Source organism: Phocoena sinus, chromosome 14, assembly GCF_008692025.1.
Source record: "Phocoena sinus isolate mPhoSin1 chromosome 14, mPhoSin1.pri, whole genome shotgun sequence".
NCBI classification, from domain to species: domain Eukaryota; kingdom Metazoa; phylum Chordata; class Mammalia; order Artiodactyla; family Phocoenidae; genus Phocoena; species Phocoena sinus.
Window position 1 is genome coordinate 52,335,132 of NC_045776.1, and position 16,897 is coordinate 52,352,028.

At 39.9% G+C, this 16,897-nt stretch overlaps 1 protein-coding gene across 3 annotated transcripts in view; it reads left to right on the plus strand.

The window, feature by feature from the left end:
* Positions 1-5,062: 5,062 nt before the first annotated feature.
* Positions 5,063-16,897, plus strand: part of USP14 (ubiquitin specific peptidase 14) — a 45,329-nt gene continuing 33,494 nt past the window's right edge. The window contains exons 1-3 of one of the 3 annotated variants that reach the window (XM_032654391.1): positions 5,063-5,254; positions 10,372-10,517; positions 12,833-12,865. In XM_032654391.1, coding sequence (XP_032510282.1) covers positions 5,239-5,254; positions 10,372-10,517; positions 12,833-12,865 — 195 coding nt within the window. In that variant the 5' untranslated portion in view covers positions 5,063-5,238. The remainder of the gene's footprint in view (positions 5,255-10,371; positions 10,518-12,832; positions 12,866-16,897) is intronic. The other 2 variants (XM_032654390.1, XR_004353152.1) reach the window with 2 other exon arrangements.

Genomic DNA, 16,897 nt, shown 5'->3' on the forward strand with positions numbered 1-16,897 from the left:
CACTGCCCATGTCACTGGGTTCCTATCCATTATCTAGACCTGTTTCACAGGTTTTCCTATTGATTCTGTCAGCTTACCCTGTCTTACCAATTAACTCCTTCTCTCAGGTTTCTATTGTTTACAGCCAAGAGCTCTGATGAATTCAGAGAGCCGTATAGTTAATGTGTGCATACTTCAATATTCCTAGTAGATTCTCAGTCTTAGGAGGGGAGAGCCTTTGTTTCATTCATCTTTGTACCTACGGCTTCTACAGTGAGTGTCTTGCACTCAATACATACTTGTTGAATAAAAAGAGCAAACAACTACGATGCTGCTACTTGAAAGAAAGGGGTAATTATAGAAGTAGGCTTGAAGTTTATATGAAGGAGTTAGCATTAAATGGAGACTTGAAAGATGCATAGGATTTCTGTTGGCCAGATAAGGAGGGGGCATTCTAAGCAATAAACCATAGGTGGTTCACCAGCTAAAAACCTTTCTGGTATTTGGCCACCTTTTAGAGACCTTGTTTATTTATTTATAGACATGCAGGTTAAGATATTACCAATATATTCATTATTTAAAGAAGTCAATCTTAAGCAGAAGATTCTCTCCATTAGACACCTGCAGACCAGGGCTTAGCAATGTATGAGACATGGGGCGAGGTTGCTGCTATCTACAACTCTTGCTGACATCCAGGGAGACCAGCCATGCAAATTTCCTTTTATGCTTCCTTTCAGTGCTAGCACTGTTCCACATCCTCACTGTGCCCCATTTGTCTTAAATTCAAATTCCCAGATCCCCCAATGAGGCTAGAAGATAGTTGTACCAAAAGTTGGGAGTGTGTATGTTGAAAACAAAGTTAGTCTAGAAGACTCCCTGGTCATGTACACAACAAGTAATCTCAAAATAGTTTTCTCTCACATTCCAGTTCTCACAGCATCAAATAATTCCAGAGTACCTGCCAGATAGCCACAATTCCTGTTTATAGTTTGGTCGAGGGAATACAGACGTTAAAGGAACAGACATGATGAAAGTTACTAGAGGGAAAGCACAGGGTGCAATGAGAGACAGTATATGACAAGCACTGGCATCCTTCCATCTTTAGGCCTCCCTTACTCTCAACTTCACAGGGCAGCAAAGAGTTTCCCACTGAGGACCTATCCAGTATATTTTTAAAGATATATTTTATAGAACTATATTACTGAACATTTGGAAAGTAGAGAATAAAGCTACCCATAGTCCTCTACTCGAGCCACACCCTACAAAATCCCTCTCAAGTTTTTTTTTTTTTTTTTTCTTTTTTCCCCTGTACGCGAGCCTCTCACCGTTGTGGCCTCTCCCGTTGCGCAGCACAGGCTCCCGACTCACAGGCCCAGCGGCCATGGCTCACGGGACCAGCCGCTCCGCGGCACGTGGGATCCTCCCAGACCGGGGCACGAACCCGTGTCCCCTGCATCGGCAGGCGGACTCCCAACCACTGCGCCACCAGGGAAGACCCCCTCTCAAGTTTTTATTGTGTAATCTGAAATAGCTATCATTTATTGTACACTATGTGCAATGCCCTGTGCTAAGTATCTTCTGTACAGGATCTTATTTCATCCTCGCAACAATCCTATAATGTAGACATTTTATCTCCATTTTATAGATCAGGGAACTGGGGCTCAGAGGTTTCACAGCTAGTAATGAGATTCAAAGCAAGTCTGAATCACAAACCAAATCCAACAACACATGGAAAGGGTCATACCCCCAATCAAGCTGGGTTCATCCCAGGGTCACAGGGATGGTTCAGTATACACAAATCAATCAATGAGTTACAGCACATCAACAAAAGAAAATACAAAAACCACATGATCATCTCAATAGATGCAGAAAAAGCATTTGATAAAAATTCAACATCCATTCATGATTAAAAACTCACCAAATTTGGTATAGAGGGAACAAATCTTAGCATAATAAAAGCAATTTATGACAAACTCACAGCCAACAAAATACTCAACGGTGAAAAGCTGAAAGCCTTCCTGCTAAATTCTGGGACAAGACAAGGGTGCCTACTCTCACCACTTCTATTCAACATAGTATTGGAAATCCTAGCCACAGCAAACCGAGAAGAAAAAGAAATAAAAGGCATCCAATAGAAAGAGAGAGGTAAAATTTTCATTATATGCAGGTGACATGATACTCTATACAGAAAACCCTAAAGATTCCACACAAAAACTATTAGAAATGATAAATGAATTCAGCAAGGTAGCAGGATACAAGATTAACATACAGGAATCTTTTGCATTTCTTTCCACTAACAATGAAATATCAGAAAGAAAAAGTAAAAAAAAAAATTGCTTTTTAAAATAACCAGATACTATAAAACTCCTAAAGGAAGGCATAGGCAGAATGCTCTTTGACATAAATTGCAGCAATAGTTTTTTGGATCTGTCTCCTAGAGTAATGGAAATAAATGAGACCTAATTAAGCTTAAAAGCTTTTGCACAGCAAAGGAAACCACAAACAAACCACAAAGAAAACCTACAGAATGGGAGAAAATATTTGCAAATGATGTTACCGACAAGGGATTAATTTCCAAAATACACAAACAGCGCATACAGCTCAATACCAAAAATACAACTCAATCAAAAAATGGGCAAAAGACCTAAATAGACATTTCTCCAAAGAAGACGTACAGATGGCCAACAGGCACAGAAAAGATGCTCAACATCACTAATTATTAGAGAAATGCAAATCAAAACTGTAATGAGGTATTCCCTCATGATGCTCAGAATGGCCATCATCAAAAATTCTGCAAATAATAAATGCTAAAGACAGTGTAAAGAAAAGAGAACCCTCCTGCACTGTTGATGGGAGTGTAAATTGGTGCAGTCTATGGAGAACAGTATGGAGGTTCCTTAAAAGGCTAAAAATAGACTTACTGTATGATCATGCAATCCCACTCCTGGGCATATATCTGGAGAAAAAGATAATACATGCACCATGTTCATAGCAGCACTATTTACAATAGCCAAGACATGGTAGCAACCTATATATCCATCAACGGATGAATGGATAAAGAAGATGTGGTATACATATACAATGGAATACTACTCAGCCATAAAATAGAATGAAATAATGCCATTTGCAGCAACATGGATGAACCTAGAGGTTATGATACTAGGTGAAGTAAGTCAGAGAAAGACAAATATCATATGATATCATTTATAAGTGGAATCTTTAAAAATGATACAAGTGAACTTATTTACAAAACAGAAATAGACTCAGACATAGAAAACAAATAATGGTTACCAAAGGGGAAAGTGGGGGGAGGGAAAAATTAGGAGTTTGAGGTGAACAGATACTACTATTCATAAAATAAACAACAAGGACTCACTGTATAGTACAGAGAAGTATATTCAATACCTTGTAATGTACACTGGAAAAGAATCTGAAAAAGTATATATATATAATATAGAATCACTTTTCTGTACACCTGAAACTAACACAACTTTTATTTTTTAATATTTATTTATTTTTGGCTGTGTTGGGTCTTCGCTGCTGAGTGCGGTCTTTAGTTGTGGCGAGCGGGGGCTATTCTTTGTTGCAGTGCGCAGGCTTCTCACTGTGGTGGCTTCTCTTTGTTGCGGAGCACAGGCTCTAGGCATGTGGGCTCAGTAGTTGTGGCACGCAGGCTCTAGAGCGCAGGCTCAGTAGTTGTGGCACACTGGCTTAGTTGCTCTGCGGCATGTGGGATCTTCCCACAACAGGGATCGAATCCACGTTCCCTGCATTGTCAGGCAGATTCTTAACCACTGCGCCACCAGGGAAGTCCCTAACACAACTTTTAAATCAACTATACTTCAATTAAAAAAAGAAGTCTGGGGTGGGACAGGGAGGGTGGGAGGGAGGGAGATGCAAGAGGGAAGAGATATGGGGACATATGTATATGCATAACTGATTCACTTTGTTATAAAGCAGAAACTGACACACGATTGTAAAGCAATTATACTCTAATAAAGATGTTAAAATTTTTTTAAGAAGTCTGAATCTATGAAAAATGGTTTTATGTACTGCATAAATCCGATATACTCAATAAATCCAATATACTCTTTCCACTTAATATTACACATATTACTTTAAATAACGTTCTGCGTATCTTTGTTATTTTGATCACATTTTGGATCATATTTTTATGATAGGCCTTGAATAATGAAGTAGTGAAGGGTAAGACTCCTGATGTAGACTGATAAAACTCACTCTCCTATGGGCTGCACTGTTTTAAAATATGGACAATTTAATTTTGAAATAGGGACAGTTTCAACTCCTCGTTTGCAGTATAGGTGATCATTATAAAACCTCTATATTAGGCAAGAAAGCACCTCAATTTTAATTTCCACGTCTTCAGAATTCCTTCGTTCATTTACAGGTTCTATTTCCTTTCTAACTCATCTAGAAAGTTTTAAACTGATGTCAGCTGTGACAATTTAGAGTTTGAAAAAGGCCTCAGAAACCTTCCAGTCTATCTTCCTCATTTACCAGGCTGAGGAAACAGGTCCAAAACAATTAAGTGGAGGGCTGCACGTAACTTCCATGGGGCAGTCAAGGGCGCTGTTATCTGCTCCTTTACTAGAGCCAACCTAGGGTCCGAACAGGTGTTAGAAACAGCAGTAATACATACAACCAAGACAGACCTATCTCTGAAATATTCAGATCATTTTGATGTTTATTTTTGTTGCAAAATCCTGAATGGGAGGCCTAGACATTTTCATTAATAAGTAGACCAAGCTGAGGGGCGGAGCAAGGCTCTTCTCCAGCCTACATTAACAGAGAATAAAACCCCAGCTCGTACTGCCCCACCGTTTGGAAACAGGGGTGAACGACCTCCTAAGTGGCTGCGGCTGGGACACTAGGTTCCCGCTGTGTCTGCAGCCGGGCGGGGCTGGGAGCCGGTGGGCGCAGACGGGGTGCAGTGCGCAGGCGCACCTGTGAAGCACAGGGGCCCCGGGCACCCGGCCGCTCCCACCTCCCTTGTCTCTCCACCCGTAGGCCCCGCCTCGCTTCCTCCCCTCAGTCGCCCCGTGGCTCGGCCGGCGGACGGCGTGTTGCTGCGTCATCGCCAGTGGCCGGTTTGAATGAGGCTCTTGTCGCACCGTGTCTGCCGCCACTACCGCGCCTCCGTCTCGGCCGCCGCCACAGCTTCTTTGCGGCCCTTTCCTTTCGCCGCTCTTGCCAGGCCCAGCCTTCCTGCGCCGCCGCCGCCTCCTAGCGCGCCCTGCCATGCCGCTCTACTCCGGTGAGCGCCCTCCTCCTCTCGTGCTCCGCAGTCCCGCCCGGGGCTAGGCCTCTGTGTAGGCCTGGCCTGCAGGGCGGGTGCCCCGCTGAGCACGGGGCGGGGATTCCGCGGCGTGGAGGGACCCTGGCCCCTTTCTCTCTCCCTGCGAGTTCCGGGCCTTGCAACGCGAGGGAGCCGTGCCCCTCCTGGGCCGCCGGGTGCGTGGGGTGGGAGCCAGAGGAGAGGTGGGGAAGCAGCGAGCGTCCGCCCCTCTGAGTGGTGACTCTGCAGAATAGTTCTGTCTCTGTCCTCGCGTGCGGGGTAGGGTGAGGTTGTGTCCCGGGGCAGCAGGGACCAGGCTGGAGGTGCAGTGGCATTTCCTGAACCTCTTCAGGGGTAGCTGTAGCCGTGGAAGGGAGCGGCCAGGAGGGGAAGCCTCGGTAAGGGAGTGATGGAGGGACCAGAGATGTGAGGTTAAGCCTTCCTTCCTCCCTCGTTCTGGGGGTTTCCCTCCATAGCCTCCCTTCGCTTACCCCTTGCTGCCACCACCCCGTTTGTACCAATTTCATTTTTATCCCGAGGCAGATTGCGAGCTTTTTGCTTCATTTTCATTTCATCAAACACTGTTTTGTGTTTCTGCGTCCGAAGCACAGTGTTAGCTTTGAGAGGTAAAGGAATACAAATGGTCGCGGGTATCATTTCCTTTTGATTGGTGTTTGACAGGGTTTTTTTGCGTGATGGCAGTCTAAGGGGTTGGCCAGGGATCATGTTTTTACTGAGTTAATGGACCTTGCGGTCTCCTAGTGTAATTCAAAATGGCCCCTAAAGTGTATGTGGTGGCTCCAGTTGGCTATGGATGTGTGATTCATTGGCCATCCTTGACACTCTATCATAATTCCTTTATTGAAGATTCAGCGTTTTCAAAGAATGACATCAAACAGAATAATGTTTAAACTCGACATGGATTCTTGATGTTCTAGAATCTTGAATGCTTTAATAATGATTTTTTGTTTGTTATTTTGGGTGAAGTATAAAAGAATAGCTTTATTGCTTTGCCAGGCAAAGGGGGCCACAGCAGGCTAATGCCCTCAAAACTGTGTGTCCCCAAATGCTTTAATAATGATTGCTCAACCTCTTTTTCTAAGGCCACAACAATGGAACAGTAGAATGGTACTTGAAATATTCTGTTTATGCAGTATAGAATTTAAGTGGCATTAATTAAGTAGTGGCGGTAAATACCTGTGTATGCTAATACTTAAACACACACAGGTAGTTTGTTCCCCTCAAAAAATGCCTGTACTCACCAAACTTTCTATCTTAGAAATAGAGTTCCATCTTAAATATTTAATCAGATCTTTTCCTCATTTCCAAAATGAGGGAATTGAAGTAGATTTCTAAGGTTTCTTCCTTTGACATCTCCATATTGAGAATCTGTATTTTCAGATTCTGCAAAAAGCCCTGTATTAAAACAAGAGCATCTTAAGTACTGTCATAAGTTTTGATAGAAAATTAAACGTCCAGACACTTAAGTGTTTAAGAAGAAGTGCTGTAAAAATTAGCGAACACTTTTTTGTCTGGTACAAAGCTAATGTTTTTTTGTTTGTTTTTTTTTTTTTTTTTTGCGGTACGCGGGCCTCTCACTGTTGTGGCCTCTCCCGTTGCGGAGCACAGGCTCCGGACGTGCAGGCTCAGCGGCCATGGCTCACGGGCCCAGCCACTCCGCGGCATGTGGGATCTTCCCGGACCGGGGCACGAACCCGTGTCCCCTGCATGGGCAGGCGGTCTCTCAACCACTGCACCACCAGGGAAGCCCAAAGCTAATGTTTTTTATACATGTTGCTTTGTTTTAATTTTCAACATAGTCCCGTGGTACTAGTATAATTCTCCTTTATGGCAGCAGTCCTCAACCTTTTTGGCACCAGAGACCAGTCGTGGAAGACAGTTTTTCCACAGTCCCGGGGAGGGGTTGGGGGGGAATGGTTTCGGGATGATTCAAGCACATTACATTTATTGTGCACTTTATTTCTATTATTACTACATTGTAATATATGATGAAATAATTATACAACTCTCCATAATGCAGAATCAGTGGGAGCCCTGAGCTTGTTTTCACTTCCCACTCACTGATAGGGTTTTTTTTTTTTTTTTTTTTTTTTTTTTTTTGCGGTACGCGGGCCTCTCACTGCTGTGGCCCCTCCCGCCGCGGAGCACGGGCTCCGGACGCGCAGGCCCAGCAGCCATGGCCCACGGGCCCAGCCGCTCCGCGGCATGTGGGATCCTCCCGGACCGGGGCACGAACCCGCGTCCCCTACATCGGCAGGCGGACTCTCAACCACTGCGCCACCAGGGAAGCCCACTGATAGGGTTTTGATATGAGTCTGCAAGCAGTTGATTTATTATGGTCTCTGTGCAGTCAAACCTCTCTGCTAATGATAATCTGTATTTGCAGCCGCTCCCCAGCGGTAGCATCACTGCCTCAGCTCCACCTCAGATCATCAGGCATTAGGTTCTCATAATGAGCGTGCAAGCTAGATCCCTCGCATGCGCAGTTCACTGTAGGGTTTGTGCTCCTATGAGAATCTCATGCCGCTGCTGATCTGACAGGAGGCGGAGCTCAGGCGGTAACGCAAGCCCTGGGGAGCGGCTGTAAATACAGAAGAAGCTTCTTTCCCTCGCCTGCTGCTCACCTCCTGCTGTGCGGCCCGGTTCCTAACAGGCCATGGTGTGGTATGGTCCGTGGCCCTGGGGTTGGGAACCCCTGGTTTATGGGTAAGCAGAAAGTTTAACTTGCCCATGGTGACACAGCTAAATAAATTTCAGATAGATTCGTCTTCATTATTTCTAATACAGTTTTGATTTAGTCCTCTCTCTTTTGTTTGTATTATCGTTATATGTTTCTGGTTTGTCTCAATGATTGTAGTCATTCCCCCTTCAAACCAGTATTTTCTCTGCTGCTGCTAGAGTGTTCTAATGGTCAAACCAGACCAAAGTGGCCTTTATGAAAACCTTTCAGGGGCTGCACATTTTGTACAACCTAAAGCCTGTATGTTTTAACATGACTTATGTTATCTTCCCTGACTTGATCTTTGGTCAGTTTCTCCTTTTTCAGCTGCTTCCCCTTCACTCTGGGAATTTCTTGTATCTCAGAGGACACCATGCTGCTTTATGCTTTTGAGTGTCTTTTCCAAGAATACTTTTATTCTTATTCTCTGGCTAACACCTGATTTTTTCTTTGAGACTCAAAGTTGATAGTGGTAACTCACAGTTAACACTTTCTCAGAATCCTTCCTCCCTCATGAAGCATTCCACTGTGCTACTCTAGCATTTGTAATATTTATATTGTATTTTTAATTATTTTAACCTTTTTCCCTCTCTCCTTTATTAAACTGTGAGTTCACAGAGAGTCTCCCTAATCCTTGTTACTGGGCTTATCATTGAATGAATGCTAACACGTTAATTGAACTAGTGAAAGAATAGGGATTTGGAGTCAGGGTCACTTTTTTATATTCTGATTTTAGTAATCAGAGAAATTAGACAACTATTAATTATGGGATTCTCATTTTGAGTAGGTATAAAGTTTTCAGTGGAAAAAACTATGTACATCCTTGAGTGAGTGAGTTTGTTTGTTTGTTTATTTATTTATTTTTGGCTGTGCTGTATGGCTTGTGGGATCTTAGTTCCCTGACCAGGGATTGAAACCAGGCCCTGGGCAGTGAAAGCATGGAGTCCTAACCACTGGACCGCCAGGGAATTCCCTAGTTTGTTTATGTTAACATATTTCAAAAGTTAGCTATTTTATAAGATTGAAATTTTTTTATTGTGGTAAAATATATGTAACATAAAGTGTAGTTTTAAACAGTTTTAAGTGCACAGTTTTTAACATTGAGTACATTCACATCGCTGTGCAGCCGTCATCACCACCCACCTCTAGAAATTCTTCCCGTTCCTAAAATGAAACTCTGTACCCCTGTTTCCATTTCCCCCAGCCTCCAGGCAACCCCCATTCTTCTTTCTGTCTCTAGGAATTTGACCACTCTAGGTACCTCACATAAGTAGAATCATACAGTATTTGTCCTTTTGTGACTGGCTTGTGTCACTTAGCATAATGTCTCCAAGGTTCATCCATGTGGTAGAATGTGTCAGAATTCCATTATTTTTTTAAGGCTGATTAATGTCCATTGTATGTATATACCACTGTTGATGGGCACTTGGGTTGCTCCCATTTCTAGGCTATTGTGAAATAATGCTGCTAGGAACATGGGTATACAAATATCAGTTTGATTCCCTGGTTGCCATACTTTTGGGTATATACCTAGAAATGGAATTGCTGGACCACATAGTAGTAATTCTATGCCTGACTTTTGAGGAACCACCATACTTTCTGTCACAGTGGCGGTACCATTTTTATATTCCCAGAGCAATGCACAAGCGTTCCAATTTCCCCACATCCCTGCCAACACTTGTTATCTTCTGTGGTTTTGTTGTTGTAGCCATCTGAACGGCTGTGAAGTAGGATTTCTATAATTTTTAATAATTTAGCTATATTTTTGGATTCTTCTTAATATTTGACCACCTCTTGCTCAGGAGGCAGACCTTTCAGTTCTTCTACACCTTTCTTCCTATAATCCAGGATCTATATTCCTTAACCTGTTTTCAGTGTGCTTTATTTTCCCAAGAATATTTTTTCTTCTCAAAATACTCTAGCCTTTCTTCCCCTCTCTATTTCAGCAGTATGTAATATTCAACTGACTTTAATGATTGTTTAAATAAACACATTCTGAAGTCTGTGAACTTTATTCTGGGAAGTGTTTCAGTGTGGTCATATTTTGCAGATATTATTGGAGTAGGATTCAGAAGCCCTGTATATTTACTGACTGGTTTTGTGACATTAATCAGTGAGCTTCTTTTAAGTCTCAATTTCCGTATTTATCAAATGAGAAGTTGGATTAGATCCAGTTAAATTTTATCCAAGATCTATTGCATTCACTTCACTCCTGATTTGGTAGGCCTTAGGTGTGTAAAAAGATTAATGACATAGTTTGGCTTTTAAGAACTAGCCTAATAGTTCCTTAAGGATCTTCTAAATCTTAAGTCTTGTTATTTTGTAAATTAAAAAAAAAATTATGGTTTGTTTGCAGTTACTGTGAAATGGGGAAAGGAGAAATTTGAAGGTGTAGAACTGAATACTGATGAACCTCCGATGGTGTTCAAGGCTCAGCTTTTTGCACTGACTGGAGTCCAGCCGGCCAGACAGAAGGTTATGGTGAAAGGAGGAACATTGAAGGTAAAATTTAGTCCAGATTTTCATTATGTACTAGTGAAAATAACTAGCACCAGAAAATGTAGCATTTAAGGTATTTTTTATTTGGTGAGAGTATATAGTCTATGGTATTAAAACTCTTATTCATGTTAGTTTAAGGAAGGAACATTGTAGCCATTTCAAAACACTATATTATAAAGCATCATTAAAATTTTGATTTTAAAATGCATTTTATCAGTGATTATCTCTGGGGGTCAGGGGACTGGGGCACTTTCCATTTATCTGTGTTTGAATTTTTTTCTTATGAATGTGTGTTAAAAGTATTTCATTTTGTATAGACTAAAAAAGTCTATTTGTATTTCCTTAGTAATTTTCAGTTATGGGGTTAGAAATTTTATCTCTGTTAAAAATATGGAACAGTATGGTAAATTTATTTTTTAAAGGCTACTACACAATGTGTTTTTGTATATACATGCGAATGTACCAAATTTACTAAGGCCCTGGTTCTGGAATACTGGAAAACTTAATTATTCCTTTGGCCTTTCTTGCATCCTACCATTAAAAGGAGCCCCTTTCTCTTAGAAGTAGTCACTATCTAATATCTGCCTGGAGATGGGAGGAAAGAAATTTTTGTTTAAAAGAGAGGGAATTTAAGTTTTCCATTAGTTCCCTTGGAATGATCACATTGATTACAGTTAAGAGTCCAAGCTTACCAGTATCATTGATGAAGGGCCACAGAAAAGATGTGAAGGTATTTTCTTTATTATTGTTTGTAATACTATATAAGTTTTTTTTTTTTTTTTGTGGTACGTGGGCCTCTCACTGCCGTGGCCTCTCCCGCTGCGGAGCACAGGCTCCGGACGCGCAGGCCCAGCGGCCACGGCTCACGGTCCCAGCCGCTCCACGGCACGTGGGATCTTCCCGGACCAGGGCACGAACCCGTGTCCCCTGCATTGGCAGGCGGACTCCCAACCACTGCACCACCAGGGAAGCCCATAAGTATAGTTTTTAAAATACACTTTCTTCAAGAGTTAGATGTGAAATGCTAAAGAGCTCTAATTAACTTTAGAGATAAGGATTGGCTACCCCTGTTAGCTGGGCCGTAAAACAGATATTGGTGAAGAAACATTGTTTCCCCTCAAGTTGCAGTATGAGCTTTTGGTCATTAGTGAACTTGGTAACATAATTTGTGCTGAACTGTGTACTGGTGATATACTGTGGAGAATTACAGAAAAATGCTAATTAAATGAAACTATGACTAATAGCTACCACTTACTGAATACTTAACTCTGTACCAGGCTTTTGTTTTCAGTTGTCAACTGTATGTATATTAAAAATGAGGAAAGTAAATGTATTTTACATATTTTACTGAGCATCAGAGAGGCTTAAGTAACATATAGTAAGGCACCAAAAGAACATGTGACTTACAAGTCGAGCAGATCTGGGTTCATTTCCCAGCTTTGTGTGACCTTGGATAAGTAGGAGGAGGCATTATTTGAGGAGACATTTATAATTATCATTCCTTATGATTAGCAGTAATAGCCCTTAAACTGAGAAGGGCATTTAGAAACTTACTGTTCTACTTTGAAGCAGGATGCCCAAAAAGAAATAGTGGCACCACCAAAGGGAGGTGTACTGAGTGCCTGGTACCTTCGGTAAAAAGGAAGGAGTGATATGGAACTGACTATCCCCTGAAGGGAAGGGCTTTTAGCTGCCAAAATATCTGTGGACCAATCATGGCATTTCAAAAAAAACTTGATTTAAATTGAACATACTGAAGTCAAAGTATTTGTTAATTGATTAATAGATGTGAAATGTAGGACTTGAGAAACATTTGTGGATGCAGCAAATACTATTAAGGGTTAGTTTGCCTTGGGTAGTCTGGTTTACTCTCCTGGTATAATTTTTAGTAGCACTTTCATTCTCAAGAGTTTCTTGATTTGGGTGATTAATTATATAATCACCCTAATTATGTAGACCTTATTTCATTTCTGAAGTTATTCTTTATTCTTGTCAAACATATGCTAGTTATTAGCTCTGCTGGTTCCAAATATGCAAAAAATTAGCATCTGTCATCAGTCAAGTGTTTCAGTACTTTTGGTGCTGCCAAGTTTACTGCCTTTTAGATTGTATCTTATGTAGTTTGAACAGTTGCTAGACTTACTAGTTTTAGGACTGCATTTGTTTTTTAAAAAATACTTTTGATTACAGTAATTTTAAGTAAAATCTGCATATAGACAATTTCTATTTTGAAGTAGAAATCTAAAATTAGTTGATATTGAGATTATGTTTGGATTATATGGGGGTGGTTAAATGTTTATTATTTGTCTTTAAAACAGGATGATGATTGGGGAAACATCAAAATAAAAAATGTAAGTATTATCTTAAGAACACTAGTTATAATGCAGTTCCCTAATTATTACCCAAAATGTATTCCAAATGCCTTTATTTCTGTCTGTATATCCAGTTGTTCCAGCACTATCTGTTGAAAATATTTTCCTTTTCTCATTGATTTATGTCAGAGTCTCTCTTGAAAATCATTTGTTGGTCTATTTTTGGACTCTTGTTTCATTGATATATTTGATTAACCTTATACAGTACCACGTGGTCTTGATTACTAAAGCTTTATAATAAGTCTTGAAATAAGATAATGTAAGTTCTCCAACTTTTTCTGTTTCCTCAAGAATATTTTAACTCCTTTGCATTTCCTTATAATTTTAGAATTAGTCAATTCCAGCAAACGGACTCCTGGAATTTTGTTTAGGTTGCATTGAATCTGTAGTTCAGTTTGGGGAGAATGAACATCTTAAAGGTATTGAGTACGGAAATCCTTAAATAAGGTGTACTTCTCCATTTCTCTTAGCTCAGTTTTATAATTTTTCAGTATAGAGAGCTTGCACGATTTTTGTTAGATTCTGGAACTTAACATTTCTTGGCTATTTAATGATACTTTAAAAAAATTTGTTTTCCAATGTTCATGGCTAGATTATAAAAATACAGTTTATTTTTAACCTGTGACCTTGCCAAGCTCACTTTCTAGTTCCAGTAGTTTTTTTGTAGATTCCATTGGGTTTTCTATGTACGTAACCATGCTCTTTGCAAATAGAAGCAGTTTTACTTTTCCCTTTCCAGTCTTTACGGCTGTTATTTCTTTTTTTGCCTTACTTTACTGGCTAGGACTTCTAGTACAGCATTGAATAGAAAGTGGTGGGAGTGAACATCTTTGTCATTTCCTAGTTCACTAAGACCTTTTAAGTTATGAATGGCTCTTGAATTTTAAGTACTTTTCTGCTGATTAAAAGGATCATATGATTTTTCTCTTTTATTCTGGTAATCTGGCTAGTCTCATTGATTTTTAACTGTTAAACCTTGCACATTTGGCATGTGCAGTTCTCAGATTTCTTGGTTTTTGTGACCTCTTTACACTCTCAAAAATTATTATTATTTTTTGCGGTACGCGGGCCTCTCACTGTTGCGGCTTCTCCCGTTGCGGAGCACAGGCTCCGGACGCACAGGCTCAGCGGCCATGACTCACGGGCCCAGCCACTCCACGGCATGCGGGATCCTCCCAGACTGGGGCACGAACCCATGTCCCCTGCATCGGCAGATGGACCCCCAACCACTGCGCCATCAGGGAAGCCCTGAAAAATTATTTTTTAACCCCAAAGAATTTCATCTATATGGGTTACGTCGATATTTATTGTATTTGAAATTAAGGCTGAGAAATTAAACATATTATTCATTTAAAAGTAGCAGTAGCAAACCCATTACCTTTTTTTTTTTTTTTTTTGAATTATTTTATTTATTTATTTTTGGCTGCGTTGGGTCTTCATTGCTGGGTGCAGGCTTTCCCTAGTTGTGGTGAGCAGAGGCTACTCTTTGTCGTGGTGCGCGGGCTTCTCATTGTGGTGGCTTCTCTTGTTGCGGAGCACAGGCTCTAGGCACGTGGGCTTCAGTAGTCGTGGCTCACAGGCTCTAGAGCTCAGGCTCAGTAGTTGTGGCGCACGGGCTTAGTTGCTCCGCTGCATGTGGGATCTTCCCGGAACAGGGCTCGAACCCGTGTCCCCTGCATTGGCAGGCAGATTCTTAACCACCACGCCACCAGGGAAGCCCTGTCTGCTTCTTTTATCAAGCGTGTTGTAATCTCCAACTATTATTGTGGATTTGATTATGTCTCCTTTCAGTTGTATCAGTTTTGTTTTGTGTATTTTCAAGTTCTGTTATTAGGTGCATGCATATATAGGATCGTTAAATCTTGATGAATTGACCTTTCATCACAGTGAACTGTCCCTCTTTATCCTTGGTAATATTCTTTGCTCTCAGTTTTACTTTGACTTTAATAAAGCTACACCATATTTCTTTTAATTATTGTTTGCGTTTCATGTATTTTCCCATCCTTTTGCTTTTAATACATCTGTGTCTTTGTTTAAAATGGATTTTTTTAGGTTAGCATATACTTGGGTCTTGCTTTTTTATCCAGTCTTACAATCTCTACTTTGTAATTGGAACCTTTAGACCACTTATGTTCAGTGTTATTATCTACATGTTTGGGTTTAATTTACCATCTTGCTATTTGTTTTCTGTCTCATTGTTCTTTTGCTGCCTTCTTTTTTTTTTTTTTTGCTGCCTTCTTTTTGATTATTTTTAATTTTGTGTTTATCTCTGACTTTGCTTTATCTCTGTTTTGTTATTTATGCTTTTATAGTAAGTTTTCTGAGAAAATTCACTGACTATGAAATTCAGCGCTTTAAAATGTTCATTTCAGTGTGTTCTGCTATATTCATAGAGTTGTGCAACCATCAACACTGTCTAGTTTTAAAACATATCATTATCCAAAAAGAAACCCTGTGTTCATTAACAGTCATTTTCCATTCTCCCCTCCATTCCCAGAGTTTTAATGATTTCTCTAGGGTAACAGTTCTCTGAGTGTATCCCGGGAACTCCAGGCAGTACCCAGGACTCTTTCAAGGAATCCTTGAGATCAAAACTGTTTTCATATTTTAAAAATGTATTTTCATGTTGACATTAAGATTTTGTTTGCCTTTTCTGTTGTTGATTATGTACAGTAATTTTTCAGAGGTTGTGGGACATGTGATACTGCAGCAGATTGAATACAGAAACAAATATGAAAATCCACTGTTTTCTCTTAAGCCAAACATTAAAGACATTTGAAAAAATGTAGAACAATATCAGTCTTCACTAGTTTTGTTTTGAGAATATAATTATCTTTCATAAAAATGTTATTAACATTAAGTGGGTTTATTGTTTTTGAATGAATATTATTAAAATTTCTCAGTTTTAATTTCTAATACGGTAAATATTGAGAACTACGTAACAGAAGTTCTCAATTTTTAAGAATGTGAAGCAGGAGTCATCAAACTGTGAACTCTGAGCCAAATCTGGCCTGCAGCCTGTTTTTGTAAGGCCTGCAAGTTAGGAATGATATTTATATTTTTAAAGGGGTGGGGTTGAAAACAACAAAGAATATGCAACAAAGATGGTATGTGGCCCAGAAATTCTAAAATATTTATTATATGGCCTTTAATAGGAAAAGTTTGCCAACCGTTGGTATAAAGGGTCCTGTGATGATGTTTGATGTTTCTGAATTGCTGTTGTAGGGTTTATATTATGTATCTATAACGAGTGATTTCAGGCATAGTATAAGACTTACAACAGTGTATTTCCATTTCCCTGCTTTGTGCTGTTGTTGTCATACATACATATAGTTTACTTCTACCTGTTAGAAACTCCATACTACATTGCTATTATTTTTACTTTCTATATTGCTACTTTTGCTTTAAATAGTCATTTATCCTTTAAAGAGATTAAAAAATGTAGAAAACCCATATTTACCATTTCTGGTGCTCTTCCTTTGGATCCAGATCCAAATTGCCATCTGGTATCATTTTCTTCTGCCTGGAGAACTTCCTTTTTACATTTTTTGCAGATCCTGTCTATGAGTTTTCTCTGCTTTTGTTTTTCTGAAAAACTCTTGGTTTCATTTCATTTTTTTTTTTTTTTTCATTTCATTTTTGAAAAACATTTTTGATTGGTATTAAATTCTAGATTAACACTCTTTCAATACTTGAAAGATGTCTTCTCATTTGTACAGTTGCTGTCATTCTTATCATTGTTCCTCTGCATGTAATGTGTCCTTTTTTCCCTGGGTGCTTTTGAGATTTTTCTCATTATTGGTTTTCAGCAATTTGTTTTGGTCAGGTTTTCTTTATGTTTATTCTGCTTAAACCTCTTGGATCTGTGTGTTTATAGTTTTTATTAAATTTAGAAAATCTTTAGGTATTTCTTTAGATATTTTTTCTGTCTGTCCTTCTCTTTCCTCTTTTTTGAGACTACAGCTACACATATATAGGGTAGTTTTGCCCATTGTAGAATTTTGGTCCCTT